Genomic DNA, 20,567 nt, shown 5'->3' with positions numbered 1-20,567 from the left:
GTTGAATCCAGTATTCTCTTGGGTTCTGGGTTGCAAATGATAGAAAATACTACTTACGTACTTTTAATAATGCTAAAACTTCATTCCTAAGTGAGCTGCGTTTTGGGAATGGGAGAGTTGAGATGAAAATCACCCTGTTTCAGATTTGCTGGTTTTTATTTGCTTCCTTGTAAATGAACAACAACAACAAAAGGATTTTCTTCTGTTGTAGAACACGCGGATCGTTTAAAGTCTGTGAAAACCACTCACTCGGTCTTCAAGTCTGCCCAGTTCTACCTTCATCATCCCATGTCCATGCGTGAGAGCTCCTTCCAGTCGAACAGCGAGCTCTCGGAGGACGGTTCTGGTGTCGGACGCGCTAGACCTGCCTCAAGTGCTGTCTTCCAGAACCGGAAGAACGCACATCGCCATAAACGTGTTTTCTCTGCCCGTCATAAGAGCGATAGTGAAAACGAGTTCTTCCCGCTCGCTGCAGAAGCAGATTACAGCAAGAACGAGGATCTAAACGTTGGTATGTCTCCGGAGAGTGAAATGTCTGGAAAGGAGCTGCTTCAGCGCGGCAGAAGAGACGCAGAACAAAAGGCAGCTAGAAGTTATCCTTTAACCTGTAGCCAAACAACTTGTCTTCGTGAGAATGTGGAGAAAGACCTGCCGCTGAGACAGAGAACCCACTCCACCGGTAGCTTGGATGACCTCTGGGTTAAGTTTCTGGAGCGCCAGAAGAGATACCAGCACCATGATTTTAGGGGTAACGGTGAGCTCTCCCTCGTTGAGCGCCTCGATCGATTGGCCAGGGTCCTTCAGAATCCCATTAAGCATACGCTAATACCAGCAAAATCAGGAAAGAATGCTTTTGAAAGAAAATACAAGATAAGAGAGCAGAAGAAAGTAAGGCTGCCAGAAAAGAGCACGTCTGAAAGTACCTCGGAGCCTCATGCAGCATGTGTTGAAGAAAGGCCATTTATCAACCATGATGAAAATAGCTTTGTTGAGCTCAGGAAAAGTAGGTCAGAAGAGAAAATGATCTGCCACATGAATAAAATTTTGGAGCACCAGCAGTACTTGGAAACTCCTAGTGACACTTCCTCAGAGAGCAGGCTTAGTAAAGATCATTGCACCACAATAAGTTCTACCATCTCTGAATCAGATGGGGTAACCCAAACAGAGCTGGAAACTGTTACTCAGACAGAGGTGAGCAGTTCCATCTCCACCATCGACACCGCCAGGCTCATCAGGGCTTTTGGGCATGAAAGAGTGCGGGTGTCACCAAGACTTTCCCAGCTTTATTGCACCATCAACCAGCAGAAGAGTCGCTCTGAAAAGTGGGACAAGGGAAGCAGCAAAGCAGTGGGCGTAGAATATCCCAAGGTTACTGCTGAGAAACACAGGAAACGGAAAGAGACCCAGGTATGTGATCAGTTAGACCAAAAATAATTTTAGCTGATTTTTACAGGCACTCTTAAACTACTGTACAGCAATAAAGCCTCTGTTGTTACTTGGAGAATCACTTAAAACACACAGTGGTAGGCTTCTATCTTTGATAGCTCAAAAGCAAGACACAGTCTCTTTTGCCTCTCCAGGAGTAAGGAGGAGCTCAGAATACCTTAAAACATCAATCCTGCTTCCTTTCTTTCTGTTCTTCTGTGTCTTTTTTCCTCTTCCTTTATTTGCCTGGGAGGTAGTCTTGGGAAACAAGATGCTGCTCTGTCTTATTTCTAGTTACGTGCAGGTTCTGTGCTTTTTGCAGTCCTGGTAGAAAGTTCAGGTTGCAGCTTTTGACTGAATACTGCTACCTAAGTATATCTGGGCAACAATAAATACTGTTTAATAAAAAGGATCAAAGGATTTATATGAATTTTATTATTGTTTGTCTATTTTAAATGTTGGAATTTAATCAACATCCGAGTGTTGGCTGGTTGTAAGTTTCTGTATTTGGCAGTTTAGGCATATTAAAAGAAAGCATTTGGCCTGAGAGTTCTAGACAAAAACTCTGGAGTAAAGCTGTTATGAAGCTGAGAAAATCGTTCTGATGACTTCAGCTGAATTTGTACGTGGCCTCCTGCAGGAGAAATGAAAATTAATTTCCTGAAAGGCGGCCATGGTACGGATTTGATGATTATAGAAAGAAATAAGAGTTCTGGGGTTCTGTAATGTACATTAATGCTGAAAAGTACAGGAACAAGTAGGAAATATTTCTTCATTTTGGTGGAAGAAAGTGATAGTGTTATTGTTAATAATGGATTTTAGAGAAACAAGTTAGTTTTTCTTAATACAACCAGCTAAATTTGTCTGTCAAGTTACTGAATGCAAGTCTGGGAAGAAAGACTTCCAAAGGCTAAGAATTGTTTTAAAATATTTTTATTAATATTACGAAATAAAACAGTCAAACTTTGCAACATTAACACCGTTAATCAGCACACTGACTGTCTAAATATCAAATTAGGATCCAACATGCTGTGCCATGGTTGTAGCGTTGGGAAGTTCGTAGAATCACAGAATAGGTTGGGTTGGGAGGGACCATAAAGATCATCTAATTCCAGCCCCCCTGCCATAGACGGGGACCCCTTCCACCAGACCAGCTTGCTCAAAGCCCCATCCAGCCTGGCCTTGGGCACTGCCAGGGATGAGGCATGATGATTTTATTCCATATTCTGTTTGTAAGGCTAATCCTTCAATGTCTATTTAGACCTCAAAAACAACCTGTAGTCTACTTGACTTTGAAAACCACCTATGAGATAGATAACAGAATCCGGTAATACTTACATGAGAATAAAGACTCACTGTTCTCAGTGCTTGGTGTTGCATTGAATCCATGTGGCTCTTAGAAAGTGGTAACTTTTATCTCATGATGTGCTCTGTGTGTGTGAATATATAACCAACACACAAAGAGATGATTGACCTGCCTCAAGTAAGGATGAGAGAAAATTAATGGCAGAACGTTAACTTCATTGTAAAATCCAAATGTTGGTAATTTCCGTGATACTTGGCAGAACAGAAATCAAGATCTTTTTTTTTTTTTTAGTTGCAAATATCTGTGGTTCAGAAACTGTTGTTTATTTATAGCAGGAGCTCTACTCCTAAGGAGACTACTGTACAAATCTTGCAGACAAGTGCTGCGCTTTGTAGCTCAGTTTTTTTTTTTTGAGAGCCTATTGTCAGCTCTGCTTCCAGAAAACTTGATTGCAGCTTTTTTTATTTATAGACGCTGAACCCATCCCAGAAGGTTTTCATCTATTCCAGTTTGTTATTTCTAAAGCACTCTTAAAGCTGCCATCTGGTAGCAGGTACAAAACTAAAGGTTGTGCTATTTAACTGCTGAAGGGCTTTGAAGGCACTGCGCTGAGTATTCTGGTCCAAATAGGGATATGCATGTCGATATTCAGTACCGAATCGCTGCTTGTATTTATTTCTGCATGTGCATGTAAATGGGTTATCTTGTTTTTTTCCCTGCTTCATCCCATCTTCCCTTTTGCTGAGCAGCCCATATTCAAATTTGCTTCTGTTCTCTGAAAGAAGATACAGACCTACTACAGCTGCCTAGCGCACTGTGTCAGAGCTGTAATAGTTTTATGAAACTAAAAAACAGCTCTTCCCGGCGTGCACGAGAATAAAAATTGCCTGCTTTAAATGTTGAAATGAAATTGTTTTGCATTGAAGTGGTGGTAGCAGAGGATCAATAAAAAGGTAATAAAAAGCCTTTGTTCATTTCCATTGTGGCTAGCGTTATGAGTTACTAATAGAACACTAATTGCTATGATCAAGCAAAAACCAAAACAAAATCTGCTTCATAATTAAAAAATGAAATTGAGCAGAGTCGCAGAGGCTGGTCTGTGCTGTGCTGTTGGCTTTGAAGCCCAGGGAAGCACTGCCACTGAATTGCTGTTAATAAAGCACTACCGTTTTTGTGCGTTCTATAACCAAACAGCTTATGGACTAGATGCATTACCCTTAGAATATATTCCATTTTAAATGTCTGTTAAGTTATAACATATTAAAATAATTTAAATTCTATGGCAGTCATGCTGCTTACTCTCTTTGTGGCAGGAGCTCCTGTTTGTGTGACTGTTGATGTGAAAGCCTTCTTTCGCCTAAGCTGTGCTCTCACCATGGTCCTCATGTTTCTTGATTCTGAGTTGAATTTTCTCCACCTGGAGAACTTTTTGTAGTGAGGATCACAAGGGTGAGAGAACTTCTCATGCTTTGAGAAGATTTTGCTCTTTCGTGCCAGCGTTGCAGATCTGGAGTTCGCTGTGAATTCACTTGAAAGAGCAACATGCTTTTCTTTCAAGACAGTTTGTCCCTCCAGCAACACCAGCCACCTCTAAAGGCTTTTGGTTTGAGAGGGTAGGAATATAGGATTCGGTTCAGATGTATTTTCTCCCTCTTCCCAAAACAGAAATACCTTGCGCTTTGCAATCTTTCCTGAAAGCACAGCCAACAAATGGTCTTGGTGCTGCAGAGGGGCTTTGGACGAGTTGTCTCGACAGGCTATGCTGCCCCTTGAGCTTCGGACAGATGAACAGGAGGATGCTCAGCACCGTGCAGAATTTGATCTTACAGAAACCGTGCACTCTGCTTACGAGAACAGGGTGCTCAAAGTGCATTGCTGCATGAGGCTATAAAACCAAGGCTGACTGTTGTGTGGCACAGCAATAGGAGACACTGAGCAGCCTCTTAAACATCTAAATAACATTAGAGTCAAGGTACTGCGAATAGGGATGACTTGCTGTTTAAATCCCTCTTCCTTTTCATTTCACTTAGGTTTTTAGGAATTTCTGTTGTTTTTTCTCCCCCTCCAGAAGGCAATCCGTGTTTCGTTGGATTCAACTTCTTCAAGCAGCAGTTCTTGGGGGCCAAGCTCAGCTCTTAGTAACAAGCGACGAACACGGATGTTAAACAAAGGTGTCCAAGCAGGTGAGCTGCTGGCTTCCAAGTTTGTCTTTTGTGTTTTGCTTCTGCTTTTTATCTCTTTGAAAACATTTTCCAGGGTCTGTTGTACAATCCTGGTTATGGGTACGTATGTGCAGCATTCTTCAAATTCACTTCATGTGCTTTTAGAAAAGAATGTTCTGGTCTAATTAAAATGACCCATTTCATTTCCTTTCTTGTCTTGCTTGAGTAGTAGCCAACTTTCTCACTCACTAGTAAGTTTTATTAACCTAAACTTCTGATTCATTTCAGTCGTAAAGGTGGACTGACTATTTTTTTATATTTTGTTTTCTCTGTAAGACATCTGTTACTCACAGAATGTATTTTGTAGGCACATACTATTTCAGAAGGCCTGTGACTGCAGTGTTTCACATTCCTCTTGGTAATATTTTGGATGTTATGTTCTATTTAAAACACAAGCTCATCCTGGACTGGTGCAGTTCTGCATTCAGTTTTTTCCGGTGGCAGTTTCCAGTTCCTCCATTACTTTAATTTAAATGCCAAGTTCCTACCATAAAATTGAATAGTGGTTTTGTTTCAGTCATCAGACACATAATTTATTTATTACTGCTTTTTTCATGTGCAGTGGTGGTTCAAGTTTACTCCCACACCCTTTTAATACAAATATATAATCAATACACGTATATATTTGTATATTATATTTGTATATTATTTATATATATATATAACATACACACAATATATGTTATGTATTTATACAAATGTATAAATAATATGCAAATAAAAAATATCCCTGCTTTGCCTGGGGGACTGGATGTACACATCTTTAATTTTATTTAATTATCATATAGTAACAATCCCAAGTAACAGTGGATTTGCTTTGAATTTGAAGTGGTATTATAAAAGATGTTGCCTCTTGAAGATGGGGTAAAATAAGTGACCCTTCAACTCCAAATTAAAAATTGAGGGTCACCCCCTGAGCTGTGCGTGTCGTAGGTGCTGATGTTGAAGTACTTCCAGATGCTCTAGAATAAGATGTTACTGCATTGTTTTGGTCTACAGGAGACTTGGAGATTGTGAACAGTGCAACTAAGAAAAACACCCGAGATGTTGGTGTGACTTTTCCTACACCAAGGCCCAGCCAGCCAAATCAACGGCCACGGAAACCCTGGCATCGTGTCGATGGTATTTTTGGAGAGTCAGCTGGTATGGTCACAGATCATCAGGCAGCAGGAAGCAAGGGTAAGCAGAAGGGACAGCCAGGCAATTTTTTCATGGAGAAAAGGACAAAAAGGAGCAGACTGCATTTACCACAAGGTCAGTCCAAAATACACTTTCTGCAGAGCAGAAAAGCTGTGCATCTCAACAGCGACCAGCAAAACGTACGAGGAAGATTAACTGGAACACGGTAGTCTCTGACACTAGTCTAGTCAGTTCTTACGTTGTTTTTAATCAGTAAATTTTAAACAAAAATACTCACTATGGCAAATGAGATTTCTAATGCTCTATGATGCATTTTCAATCAAGCCATTAGATGCTGCCTTTCCAATAAAGGTAGCAAATAGGAGGCAATGAATAAGGCAGGGGATAAGGTAGGAATCTTGTAGATAAGTGGTTTCATTTTCAAGGTATAAAAGGTTCTGCTAAGTTCTGAGTAACCTGACCCTGTTAAGTTTTACTTACTGCTTCATATACTAAGGCTTCAAAGAACAATTTTTTATTATTATTTTATTTTTTTTCCCCAGAGTATTTAAGGGAAGAATTTGGTACCAGAAGAGCTAGACTTGTTTCCCTCTTTCAGCTGGAGTTGCATTTTTGGGCTGATGGAGTAGTTTCTTGATTATTTTTTTTAAATTTACTGACAGTCTTCACAGTGTCACGATTAAATGTTTAAAAATATTTTCCTTAGTCATCATCGTTGTTGTTGTAGGGACAAATCACTCTCTCTCATAACATTTTTATTTAGAATATCTGCTCAGAATACTAGCTGATGTATTCAAATCCCATTATGTATGTAAACTGTGAGTAATCTTAATTCTTGTATACATATTTAACATTTGGAAGATGTAAAACATTTGTTCTTCAAAAAAGTCTATAAAAAGCCATCAGGTTTAGCACATACAGAGGCTCCTTAAAATGTGTAATTGCTGATAAGTAACTATTCATAGGATGGTTTGGGTAGGAAGGGGCCTTAAAAATCATTTAATTCCAACCCCCTGCCATGGGCATATTCTTTCTACAAAGAAAGAAACTTACAAATGAAGCCATTTTGTGCCTTTCCAAAAGTGCTGTTTGATAGAGGCTTGCTGGTTTACTGACACTTGGCAAAAAACTTCTTCAGAAACAACCAAAGGTTTCTGGTACAGAGTCCCACTGAAATTGGTGTAATAACTGAAGCGAGTATTTATTGCAGTGTTAGGCCCCAGATTGTATTTAGCTAATGAGGTCTTGGGCATGAAGGGCCGTAGATGGGGATGGAAAAAGGGCATTGTGTATCTTTATCTTTACTGTCTTCTGTGGTCGTCTCCACAGGAATTTCATGGTTTGTCCAAGCGGAGGATTTGAAATCTGAATCTAGGAAAGAAAACTTTTCCAATTCTTGTCCTGGTCCATCTTGGTTTGAACCACTGACCAACACTAAGCCCTGGAGGGAGCCTCTTCGAGAGAAGAACTGGCAAGAGCAACAGCACAGCAACGTGACTCAGCCAGCAGTGCCAGAAAGAGATGCTGAGACCAGGTCCTTTCGGCCGCTCGTGAAGCTTACGCTACAGGTAAAGGCACGCTCTTGTGCTGTTGCTGTAAGGCTGCCGGGATCTCTACAGGATTTTGTCAGGAGTAATGCTGAATCTTGTGGAAACACTTTGTTCTTTTTTTTTTTTGTAAACTCATCTTTATGATTGCTGGAAATCAACAAGTTAGACCGTTCTTCCTTAAAAAGGCAAAACAAAAAAATAACCAAAACACAATGAAGTCATCAGTCATGTTTGCTTGTTATTGTAAACTGACTTTGCGCAATACGATCATCTATTTGAACTGAGCTAATATTTTAGGGCTTAAATCACTTGGCTTCAAGAACTAGAGGGAATGTAGCTGAAGTAATGCCAAGTCATACTTGCTTCCATGCAGAAGTAATGGTGTGATGTACATAGTGTGTGATTAAAGCGGGCTTTGATTCATACAGTGCAAACACTGGAAGTGCTGATATTCATGCACATGCATATATAATGTCCACTCCAGATGAAATTGAATGTGATCACTCTAAATGTCTGGGAAAATACAGATAACAGCATACAGAAATACTTTTGAAGATGATCATCCATAAAAAGTGAAAGCTAAAGTGGCACGTGCTAATGCAGGTGCACTTCTGAAGTTTCTTTAAGTTCAGTTGCATCTGTTCCTGTGCTTAGAGACTTCCCTGTGATGGAAACTGAAGCGTGGCAAACAGGGATATCAGGAGATATTAAAAAAATAAAATAAAATGAGAACAAAAAAGAAAATTCCACTTTTGATCAAAAACGAAGTGCTAATGTTGATGTGCCCATTGATTTATAGCAAGGGAGACCATAATAAGGTATGGCATCTTCTACAGGCTAAACTTCGTGTGAACTTTGCTATGCTTTTTTGAGAAGAGGTTTGTGTCCTTTTTGCTCATTTTTTTGGGTATTTTATTTCCTTCCAGCTAGTTGGTTTTCTTGTTGTTGACAAATTGTGCGTTAAACAAGGTCTCTGAGGATCTACTAAGCACTAGGGATACGTGATTTTGTACATTATACCAAATATTGCTTTGGGATTTTTTTCCCATGCTTTGGTAATGAATTAGATATTTCGATTATTCTCTTCCAGCTGTAGGGAGTCTGTCTGACCACTTTAGATTTTGTTTTGTCGTCCCATCTTAGGAGGCTCTTGCAGTGCATCGCCCTGATTTCATCTCCCGCTCTGGCGAGCGGGTGAAGCACCTGAAGCTTGTAATGGAGGAAAGGAGGATACAGAGCGTGCTGCAGTCTGAACGCGAAGAGCTATTTAATCCTCCGGAGAAAAGGAAAGGCTACAGGAATGCAAGTCACATGCTGTCTGACAGAGGTACCTTCTGTGGTTCTGCTCCTTGTGTTCTATAGGAATGAATTAATTTACCCGTTGTTCTTAAGGTTGTGTGTATTTTTAATAAAAGTATTACAATTTTTTATATTATCTGTAAAAATCCAAAAAAGGAGTAAGATTGATGCAACAGAATGCTTCGTGATAAGCAGACTTGTTCACTGTGCTCTTATCCTAAAACTTTCTATTTAGGTTACCTGGTTAAAGAAAAGAGAAGAACAATTCCGAAGAGTGAAATGGTTCAAAGATCTAAACGGTAAGGCTGAGAAACTTTTGTTTCAGATAGATAAGTGCCCTGAGTAAATGAGTAGGAGAGATGGATTAATTGTATCTGTAAGAAAGAAAAATGGGCTTTGGGGATAACTCGGCTCTTCCTGTGCGAGATGTAGGGACTTTATCAGAGTGAGAAAGCACCTATTCATAAAATCCTACAAATGACACCATTTTGGAAAAAAAGTTTTTTGTAAATTGAGTATTCTGCTGCAGTACCTGCGGTCCAAATGCTACAGCAAACTGTCCAAGTATTGGATCCCCAAAGAGATGAAATGCAGGGTGCAGGCTAATGGAGTGTCTGTATAGTTTTAAACATTAGCAAACTAGGTAATTGGGGCAGAAAGTGAGGTACCATTTCACCAAGTGGAGGTAGCTGTGTGGAAGAAATAATTATCCACAAAGGAATAGTGAGGATTTTACTCTTGGAAAAAAAAAAACACCTTGTGATAGATTTTGTCTTATGTTTGAATCAAGTAACTTATAGCTAAATGCACAACACACTAATGTTGTATTAAACATCTGTAATACTTGTGCCACAGAGAGAATATGCAAGGGTTTAATAAAAAATGGTGTTTTATTGCATCTGGATTCTGAAATGATAGAGATACAAGAGGAGGTGGTTGAAAGGTACCACCTGAGAAACAGCAGAAATACTTAAACATAAATTTGTAACTCACGAAGCTCTCTCTGATCGTGTAAGTGCTTTGTTGCACCAAATGCAGGTGCTACATGAAGGGAAAGATTTGTGTTATGGACAGTATTTGGGGCCAGAACTGTTTCATTGCATCTTCATCAGTAGCAATGGGGTGGAACACACCTCAGCAGTTTTTTGGGAGGAACAGACAGTTTTTTGGGAGGAACAGTTGGTATGCCTGCGAGTAGCTCTGGAGGTTCTGGAGACGTCTGCGGGCTGGAAAGGGCCAAGATCATCAACAAGAGCTATCAAATGTCTCTTGGGGACACAACCACCCCATCAGGGCATTGGCAGCCCCTGAGGACAGGCTGCTCATGCAGTGGCCCCTTAGAAAAAGGCTTTGTGGCCTGATGCCTGGTGAACAGCAAATTGATAGCAATCAGCATTGTGCTCCTGCAGTGATGAAGGCTAGCCACACGGTGGGTTTCATACAGGTGAGAAGCAGATATTTCCTTTGCTTCATGCTCATGGGACCGCAGCTGGATCCTGTGACCTGTTCTGGGCGTTATTAACCAAGTGGCCTGACTCTGGTTGAGGCCAGCAAAACAGACAGGGCTGGAAGATGTGGTGTGTGAAGAGAAGCTGTGGAGGCTGGGGAGGAGAAGGCTGGAGGTGGGGATGTGGCAGTGGTGTTCCCCTGCCAGAAAAGGGGAGTTGAGAGAAGGCAGAAGAAAGGCTTCTTTTGAAGGTGTATGGTGATGGGACACGTGGCAGTGGTGATGTGTTACGGTTAAGGAGAGAGACAAGGAAATGAGGCTCTCACAAAGAGGGTCGTGAAATGCTGGACCTGGGACCCACAGAGATGGTACAACCTCCATCACTGGAAGCAGTCCGAAGTTTACCAAGATGAGGCCTGAGCAACCTGGTCTAGCCTTGAAGTTAGTCCTGCTTTAGCAAGAGGTTGGACTAGGTGACCTCCAGGAGTCCTTTCCAGCCTAAATCACATAGTGATTCTGCAAACTATCCACTGGAATACACAATATAGAAAATAAACCCTGTGATATATGTGCTAGGGGACAAAAAGGGTGTGTTATTTCAATAGCCTTTGGCATTTAACAGTATTTTTAGGGCATTAGTTAAAAGGTGACAGAAGTGGTAAATATGCCAGCCTCCCCCAGGAATGTACCTCCATGTTTTAGTGGAAATGGAAGGATTTGGATTCAGGTCACTTGGGCTGTGTAATCAGCATATCTGAACTCAAGTATTTTTCAGAAACTCTGGTTTCATAATACCGAAGTCAGCAGGATTTCTATGGAGACTGATTCAGGCAGTCGCACTCGGTGACATTTTTTTGTTCTTACTGCTGTCATACTCCAACTCTCAGCTGGATCTGAGAAGTCATTTATTCTCTACCATTCTTCTGAAATCCACACCTATAATGAGTACAGAAGCTTTTGCTTTTTCTCTGCGAGGGTATAAGTGGAATTTCTCGTGGTAAATTAGCTAGAGCTAATGAAAACCATTTTCAGTGAGTTTACCTACAATTCTGATTTGTCCGTTTCTTGCTCTAAATATCTTTATGGTGGGACGAATCAGTGTGTGGTAAACCTTGATCTTTCATTGAGGGGAGCCCTAGAATGGTAAAGCCATTAGTGAATGGTGAGATGGTAGTAAAACAAAACCCCAACCCCCCCGCTTCAGTAGCACTTCTATAGACCTAGCACCCTCTGCTGCCTATCAGCAAAGCATCAGAGATGGAAAATAAGCATCCAAATATGGTTTACTTCCTCTTTTCTGTAGCAGCATTGTGGGTAGTGACATTTTTAGAAAGATGACCTTAAGAGCAGCTGCAGACAGAGTAGGAGAATAGGAATATACGCAAAGAGGTAGGTCACGGAAACAGTTCCTTTATTTTCTTTATTATTTTTTAAATCTAATAACAGTTGTCTCTATAGATGCAATATTAAGTGGCCTGTTAAAGAATTTCCTGGTGTTGGATTTGTATTTCCTTGCCTTCAGAGAACATAAGCTCATCAGTTCAACTGTGATGGATTGATACCCACGCTTGTGTAATGCTTGTACAAACGAGTGTGGCTCTCCATAGCTGATACTGGGGAATTAGGACATAAAAGTCAATACTTATCAAAATTTTACATATGATTCCTTGCTTTGTTGATTCTGCCTACATAGTCATCTTTCACTTTCATTTTAGTTTGTTTTCCTGCTAATTTCTAGTCCTTCTGTCCTTTGAAACATGGAAGTAACACCTGAGTCTTACTGACTAAATAGCAAATCAATGCAGGTTGACTCGTTTGCCTCCATCACTTCTTTTGCTGTTTTGAAGAATAACTTATTTTCCTGCTGGAGTTAGGACCAAGACAACTGTGAAAGACGCCTCTCCTCCCTCCCGGCTGGTGGGCTGTATTGATTTGCAGTGTTCAAAACGGAATGGGTTGAAGCACTTTCAGATAATAGGAGTTGAAGGCATAGATGCATTTAAAATATTCAAAGTGAACAGTAATTATGGAAAGTTGTTATCATGTTGACGTAAGAATGAAGCAGTCTCTTAAAACTGTACCTTTGTGGTATTGTAACACTTTTTTTTTTCCTTTCCTCCTCCTATTGCTGATTATCAAGTCAGTACGTTAAGGAAGGAGTTATAGTATCTGTCTTGCTTTAAATATAATGGGACTGGAATTTTGAACAAGGTTCATTTTCATGTCCCATAGACTGTAATCTTTTTGAAGCTGCATGGTTCCTGGCAACCACTGCCATGAATTGAGTAGATCTTAAAGGAAGATTTGGGGGAGGCAGTGTCAGCACTGTTCTGCCATCTTAGCGGTTAGGTCCCTTCTTTAGGCGGCACCATATAAAACAGCCTAGAACAGTGCGCTGACACTGGGGTGAGCATTAGGCACCTTCGTTTTTATTTCAGAGCATCGCTTGCTGTTTGGCTCTGCTATGGGAGTAGTTCAGCAGGGGAGAAGACAAAGCATTGATCAAGGCAAGGCAGCATTTGGGCAGAAAAGATTCCTGAACAGCTTAATTCAAGTTATGCTTGTCGTAAGGATATTGCTGTTAATGGGTAAACGTGTTACTCCAAAGCAGCACACCTTCAAAGCAACAAAGCCGTTCTGCACGGGTGATATCGAAGCTCCACCTTCTGCATCTGGGTAATAAGAGCAGCTGTATGGTCGTTTCAGTGCTACAAATACTGCTTTTGGGAGGTGCTGCTTGTAAGAGAATGGCATTATGGATTGTGGGAACTTCTGGTATTGCAACTGCTGCGTATTCCAAATTTTCCATGTGTGACACTAGTAAAACCCCAAATACAATTGTGGTTGGCCAGTAGCCTTTAACAGAATGTGAAGATAAAAAGGAGAATTTTTTTTACATCGATAAATTCCTTCCTGCCAAGTCACTATTTTTGACTTTTTGTATTTACATTAAGGATCTATGAGCAGCTGCCAGAAGTGCAGAAGAAGCGAGAGGAAGAGAAGCGAAAATTGGAATACAACTCGTACCGCCTGAAAGCACAGCTTTACAAAACGGTAGGTGTTCTGGTCAAGTGCTTATATTGGAACGTGTTAGATTTTTTTTTTTTCCGTGAGGTCACAAGCTTTATAGTAATACTGAGTGCTAATTCTGTGGTATTATTTTGTAGATGCTAGGTGATTAGGATAATCAGGGTCAAAGAAGTCAAGCTTATAAAAATATGGAACAAAAAAACCCACAAACATCTAACCTGGAAATCCTTCCAGTACCTACATATTGTGTGGGGGAGGAAAAAAAACCAACAAGGAAGCATAGTCCCATGTAAGCAGCATACAAAAAAGGCCATGTGCAGAGTCTTGAGAGCAGAACAAGGTGGGCTGTGGAGCATATCCAAAGGAGATACTCCATAAATAAGCTCCTAGAATTGAAGGCTGCTGTTGTAGCTCTTGGGTACTCTTGCTGCAGATGGCTTGAACTTACAATATTCACAGATAACTTTATAGCCATGTTTAAAAAAAAGCCTGGAGTTGTCGTTTCTAACTTTTCTCCAGTGGAGAATTGGCAGTCCTGGTGGTAATTAAATTTGAGGGCTGTGGATTTCACAATTAAATGCCTGTTCGGCTGATAGTATGCACTGGCACTGATCAGCCTAGGATCAGGTCTGCCTGGCAAACTGTGGAATAAACTGGTATCCCCAAGCGTGAGTGTGACTAGTTTTGAACCACAAACACTGACCAGCACTTTATGAACAGTTCCTGTGCTGCGGTCTCACCGTACAACCAGCAACAGATCAAAGATGAGGTGAGGACTCCAGGATTTTTGTGTGGAGGAGGAGAAGGAATCTGTGGGGCCCTTTTGGCTGGGTCACTCTAGGGCTCTGCTGAATCCTGCCCCGTTCTGCCGTGAAGTGGAGAGATCCATGCAGGGAGCTGCTTCTGTCCTAGCCAGCAATTGCTGCTAGTGCTCTTCCTCCCTGGCTGTCCAAGTTTTTTAACAAGTGCTTTATGTGTGTCAAGCTTAGGTTTTATTAATGACATAAAGATTGAAGAGCTGCGTGCTAGAGACTCTCCTGGGTTAATCACAATGAGTAACAAGGAAAAGAGTCTTCTGTCTATCTCTCCTCCTATATGCACACATCTTATTATCTTGTATTTCTGTGTAACAAAGCATATCAATTTATATACAGTGAGTGATGTGATAAAACAGAGGAGGCCAATCAGTCCCTTCTGTGATGCACATCTCTCAGGCTGACCACTGTATCCCTTTTTGAGCTGTTTCAGCCATCCAAACGCTTTCTCTTAAGACAGTAAAAGCTAAAAGATGGGAAACAGCAGTCTATTATCAACACTCAGGTTCTAACCTGACTCACCTTCTTGCTGTCTAACCCATGTACCAATAAATGCAGCCTTCTGCAGAACTCAGGAAATAGGCAATAAAATTCATTAGAGGCCTCACTGGTTTAAGGACATGCATTAAAAATGAAAACTGATTTTTTTTCTTCTGGATCTTAAGCTTACACTTCAGTTTTTAGCACTGCAACTCTTTTCTGGCTGAGTTGTTCTACCAGAGCTGGAATAACAGTTATTTGTTAGAAACAGCAGTAATTGGATTTTAAAAGCAGGGGCTTGTAATGCGGTGTATTATCCAGAATACCTTCCTAATCTGGTTGTGGGTACTTATGACTAGAATTACTTGAATTTGCTGTTATGCTTTTGCACTGTATATTCACAACATATTTTGCTACTAGTCTGAGAATCTCAGATGCCAGTACAGTAAGGTCTTCGAGTTGATGAATGTTGGCAGTAACTCACTTGAAGCAGTGTAATCAGCTGGAAGAAGAGGGAATCATATTGAAAGTTTTGTGTACAAGTGTTGTTTTGATTGCAAGAGGATGGTGATTCATTGCAGTAAATACTGTAATCTTTTGTCTTCCTTGATGATGCAGAATAGCTGTAGTGAGTAGCTGTAAATACAGTGAATAGTTTGTTTAGAATTTTGTTAATGTGTTGCTGAGAGCATCAGTTTCTAAAGCAGATCCGATTGTGTGTCAGGGACAAAAAGGAGCTACAGATTTTGTGGAATGGCTCCAAAGATGACACAGAATATTAGGAGGAGAAAACTGTTTTGTTATGCTGGTACAAAAGCTAGACTAAAAACATACGTAATCTAGGGTTTTATCATTTAAATCATCCTTCATGGTATCCAAACTGGCCTGAGTATCTCTTACAGTGACAAGTTTGTGAACTGCTGATGATGCAGCAGATCAGTGCTCTAGAATAAACCTGACTTTTATGTTAATTGCAGTCTCCTGGAGGAGTCCTGTTGCCCCCTGCTAGGTTTGTATGAGGTGTTGTTCTATCCCAAATCGTTTGACGTGCATCTAGAGACAAAGCTTGGGAAGGGAGAGGGGTTAGACCCTCAAGTGCCCTACTCAAGGCTGCGTTTGGGTCAGTGGCGGAGCTGGGCACGGTACCTATATTCTCTGACTCCAGGTCAGTGTTCAGGGGCATGACTTGTCCCTAATGAATCTTTGTTGTCCTCTCTTTGGATTTTGACAGGCTAGCACTGGACATCTTGGTGGGGGAAGGATGTACTCGTGCCACAGCCACCCCAGTTGAGGGTGCGGCTCAGTAGGTTAGCACTAAATATTAATAGCTGGAAGAGGAGCACCAGTGAAACAGCTGGGAAGGAGGGGGATGTCTTACCTGCTGCTCTAGTTTTTGCTCAGTAAATGAGAATTTGAGCACTCTCCTCTCCTAGCACCATTATTATTTGTTATCATAACAAAGAGTACTTACACCCTAAGTGTATTACATATCAACCATGATGTAATATGGCTCTGGGACACTTTCTTGAATGTAAGAAGCAAAACTAGGTGTACACCTCACTGACTGTAGTGCAGATGGCTCTGAGGATGTGGTTAGCTACCAGTACCACGTGCAGGCTGTTTCTGCTGTGCATTGAAGGCTCACTGGTTAAGGGTGTTTAATGTCTGCATAGGGAAGCAGTGAATTAAACGTGCACACACACTCGTCCTTATATACATGACCGTGGACAAGTGTTTGCCAGTATCACTTGTGAATGAAACCCTTGCAGCAGTATTTAGGGGTATGTTAGGTATAAGTGCATGTTGATATAATTTGTCAGGTCTTCAGAAGGAAAAATGCACACCAGCAGCTTAAAAATGCATCCCAAGGAGAAAACACAGCTGTGTGTTTCCAGTGTGAACAACTATTATGCGGGGCACACTGCTCCCTGGAGGCAGCATCTCTCTTCTCGTTAGCTGTAGGGAGCAGATGATGATGATGAACTTAAATTAGTGCACAGGTTATGGGGGGGCGGGGTGAAACGGAGTTTATGGGGCTCAAAACAGGGTCCCAAATTAACAAACACATCTTAACCAAAATCCACTTTTCCTTTTGTAAAGCACAAGTAAAAATACTCACACAGGACACCCGAGAAGCAAGGGCTGGCAGTGCTTGTTCTGAGTTATTCATATGCTGCCGTGGCAATGCGGTGAGAAGGAAAGGGAGTGAAATAAGTTTTGTTATTACTAAGCTAGGAGGGGATCCTCGTATAACAGCAAACATCAGAATTCATGCGCTAGAAGGCAGCTGAGAGGGCTGTGCCTGCCGCCTGAACTTTTGGAATTGTTAAGTTCTTAACTTTGCTATCTGAAAAGTTATTTTTATCACAACATACACATGGGTCTGGGTCGATATTCTGTCCCTTCTCTATTTTTACTTTCAAACAGAGCATAAAATTATACTAGTTAGATAACAGAATGGTGCAAGCCCTTTAATTTTGAAGACTACGTTTGAGACAGATTTCTGATCTGATGGCAGCATAAATCATAAGGAACTCTTCCAACCCTACTCACGTGAAATTGAATTTTTTTTGAGTTCAGCAGGTACAAATTTGTTCTGTTACTGATGCTCTTCTGTTCGCTGCACGTAGTGTGTCATTTTTGTAAACATGAAGCATGAGAGAAACCTCCATAAAGGGGATAGCAAAGTTATTGAGCTACATACTTCCATGTAGCTTTTATTTGTTTGTTTATTTATTTATTTATTTATTAAGCATTAGCATTCAGGAGTACTGAAGTTTTTTGCGTGTGGATGCATTTCTTTTAGAGCCTATGCAAGACAGGGGCCACAAGATGTCGCTACCTCAAAGGAAACAGCGCTCATTTCTAGAGGTGTAAAACCGAATTGCACTTTGCTGCTGCTTTACAAGATTCTCTTATGTTTGTTTTTCATCCCCTTGGCTACATTTTCTCTCTTGACAGCATCATGGTTTTCGTCTTAGTCTGTTTTGTAGCCACTTCCAGGAAGTGGAGCAAAGAGGGGAGATAGCATCTCATCGCTCGCTGGGTTTGCTTATTAAGTTGCAAGCTGGCCTGTGAGCTGAAAGGGCAGGCTCAGAGGTTGTGTGGGTAAGGCTTTCGAGTCCTGAGGCTTCACGAAGTTCCTGGGGACATTCCACACTGAGATTCGTGTCAGCAGCTTTGCGTTTTGTATGTATATATAGAGATGTATGCAGAATGCATACTGTGTTAGTGTGAATAGTCTATACACTGTATATCATGTGTATATAATTCATGCACATGCTGTGTACTCTATAAATATATATATGTGTATAAAGATCTGAGCTGCATGTTGCATACCTCTGGGTAACGTAAAAGGTCACGTCAGGGAATGCCCTTATCTTTCCCTGTTTGTAAGACATGAGCTCTTCATCTCACGCTTGTGTAAAGCCACGCGAATGTGTGCCATGCTTCAGAACACCAGCAGTGTGCTGTCTGAGCTAGCAGAGCGATGTTTCAGTACCTGAATTGCCCGTTGGAAGAGTGGGTCGTGCTAGCAGGTGCCTGGGGAAGAGCAGTGTAATGGAGCCAGCACCAGTAGTGCTCCTCTGAGGTGCTTTAACAGTCTTGTGTGATTTGTGTCCAAGGGACTTCGAGGCATCCTTCATATACTGATGTTTTTTTCTTTCATGAACTTGCCTACTTGTGTTTTTTTTTTTTTAGGCTTGTAACTAACACCACCTTTTCGCCTACTTCAGGCTTTCTCAGAATCATGTAGATGTTCACTTGCTCATTGCTTCCTCTTCAGATACGGCTCATCCCTCCCGCCACGGTGTAGAGTCCTAATTTCTTCAGTGGTTTATTGTAGAAAATGCAATTTCTGTGTCTTCCACTATCCTTGTCGCTCTTCCCTGTAATTCTCTAGTTCTCCTCTTTTCTGTGTCCTTTCATAAACACTGTGAGCTCGGGAACAAGAGGCTCGCGTGAAGCCCAGAGGTTTGCCTTCAAAAGCTGAAGAGAGACGCGGAAACTATCTATCAGCTAATGTCAAGATGTGCTCTGACTCTTCGTACTTGCTTCTGCTCATTTCCACAGCAGCCAGCACAGGGATGTCCTGGTGTTTTTTGTAATGACGAGTGTGAAACAGCGAGGCTGCTGTAGCTGTCCTAAAACGTGTGAACGGTCATTTCTTAGAGTCACATATATAAGCTGTACTCATGCTTGGTGTTTTTAATTTTTAGAGGGATAATACTGGTCTCTACCGCTTTGTTTTTATCTTTCAGAAAATCACCAACCGTGTCTTAGGGAGGAAGGTACCTTGGAACTGATAAGGATCTCCTCTTCAAATGAAAGCGTGTTGTGCTTAGTAAACTCTGCAGCATCTTCCTCTGTAAGGGAGACTGTGAAGTGAAATAGATAATGCAGTAAATATCATGCAATGTATGTATTGTGGCATTCAATGATGTCTTTTTGTACAAATAGAATCTTGCCATATTTTTTAAGATATTAAAGGATCAGTGGTTCGAAGTGAACGACAGGTTTTTAAGTAAGTGGCTGTTGCTTGTAGTGCTGTTATGGACTTCCAAAATGTTTTTTGGCAGTACTTGGTCCATAATATATTTATAACTACATGATTGAAATAGGAGTATTATATACATTTTAAATAGTTTTTAACTGAGATTTTTATTTTTTTTTTAAATTTTCTATTTCATTGTAGAAAACCTGTTTGTAATTGTTTTGTACTGGAAAAAAAAATTAAATAACATCAGGTGAATTTGTAGCAATCATGAAATATATCTTCACTGTCATTACGGACAAGATGGAAAGAAACTGTGCTGTCATCACCACGGACTCTACCCACCACAGGACTCAGTGAAGAGCTTAGTGCAACTGTGACAGCTGTTTAAGCTGGACATTAGTACCAGAGATTGAAGGTGTCATGACTACATTTACTTTTTGATTGGTTTGCTGTCATTCTGTGTTAACAGGAGAGTCTAATCAAAGAATTTTTATTATTTTTTTATTTTTATTTTTTACTATTTTGAGAGTTTTTAAGGTTTGCCGGGGAGAGTCTCCTTCACTTCATTAGATGCTTTTACATTCATAGGATGGTTGGTTATGCACTTAATGAGCAACACAGTGGTAAAAGATGAAAAATAAAGATTGTTCTTGGTGATAGAAGCCTGAAGTCTCAATTTCATTGGTTTACCACAGAGTAGATATGGTGTATACACAGGAAAAGACACCTGAGGAAACCTAAGTGTGCAAACGGTGGCTTTCTTTTTTCATACAGCGTTCTGTACTTAAAATCTTCACAGCAATTTAGTTCGAGGAACAACTGTAACAATAAATTCCTCCAGAGGGTGAGGCACAACGGAGACTTTTTTGACCGGTCGTGTTCACTAGGAATGTCACAGAACTTCTTGGTTCACCCCTTCGCTGAGCGGTCACAGTGGTGGCTGTGATCTGGCTCTGCCAGTAATCCCTGGAGTTCACATCAGGATGTAATGAATCAAATCTTATAATGATAGGAAATAATTTCCTGGAAGGTCAGTAGAACTATACTATACTGCAAAGACATAGACAAAGATTTAGAATAATATTTTTCAAGCTGTGGCATGTGCTAGTGTTGGCACATGCTGTAAAAGCAGCTGTTACATGCGTTTATTTGATTTATAAATTTTTATTTTATGAAAGGAAATACTCTGAGAATGTATCTGGGTGTGCTCTGCTTATCAGAATAGAATGCAAAAAAAAATCAAAAACATAATCCAATGTGTCAGAAGGCCACATCTGCCTGGTCTGGTCTCAGAAATCTGAAGTTGAAAACTGCAGATTAAAAACAATACAGTATCATGCGGCTGTGATAGACCA

General features: G+C 40.8%; 1 protein-coding gene across 4 annotated transcripts in view; it reads left to right on the top strand.

The window, feature by feature from the left end:
• The window catches only part of ALMS1 (ALMS1 centrosome and basal body associated protein), a 72,470-nt gene extending 52,596 nt beyond the window's left edge, over window positions 1-19,874 (top strand). For 3 of the 4 annotated variants that reach the window (XM_083835208.1, XM_083835205.1, XM_083835207.1), the window contains 8 exons: window positions 212-1,407; window positions 4,800-4,914; window positions 5,953-6,207; window positions 7,423-7,661; window positions 8,787-8,970; window positions 9,178-9,241; window positions 13,344-13,443; window positions 18,977-19,874. In XM_083835208.1, the coding sequence (XP_083691334.1) occupies window positions 212-1,407; window positions 4,800-4,914; window positions 5,953-6,207; window positions 7,423-7,661; window positions 8,787-8,970; window positions 9,178-9,241; window positions 13,344-13,443; window positions 18,977-19,021 (2,198 nt within the window). In that variant the 3' untranslated portion in view covers window positions 19,022-19,874. The remainder of the gene's footprint in view (window positions 1-211; window positions 1,408-4,799; window positions 4,915-5,952; window positions 6,208-7,422; window positions 7,662-8,786; window positions 8,971-9,177; window positions 9,242-13,343; window positions 13,444-18,976) is intronic. The other variant, XM_083835206.1, reaches the window with a different exon arrangement.
• Window positions 19,875-20,567: the final 693 nt, after the last annotated feature.

This window comes from Anser anser (genome assembly GCF_964211835.1).
Source record: "Anser anser genome assembly, chromosome: 4".
NCBI lineage: Eukaryota > Metazoa > Chordata > Aves > Anseriformes > Anatidae > Anser > Anser anser.
Note: the sequence above shows the minus strand (reverse complement) of the source record. Positions and strands in the feature narration are given on the sequence as shown.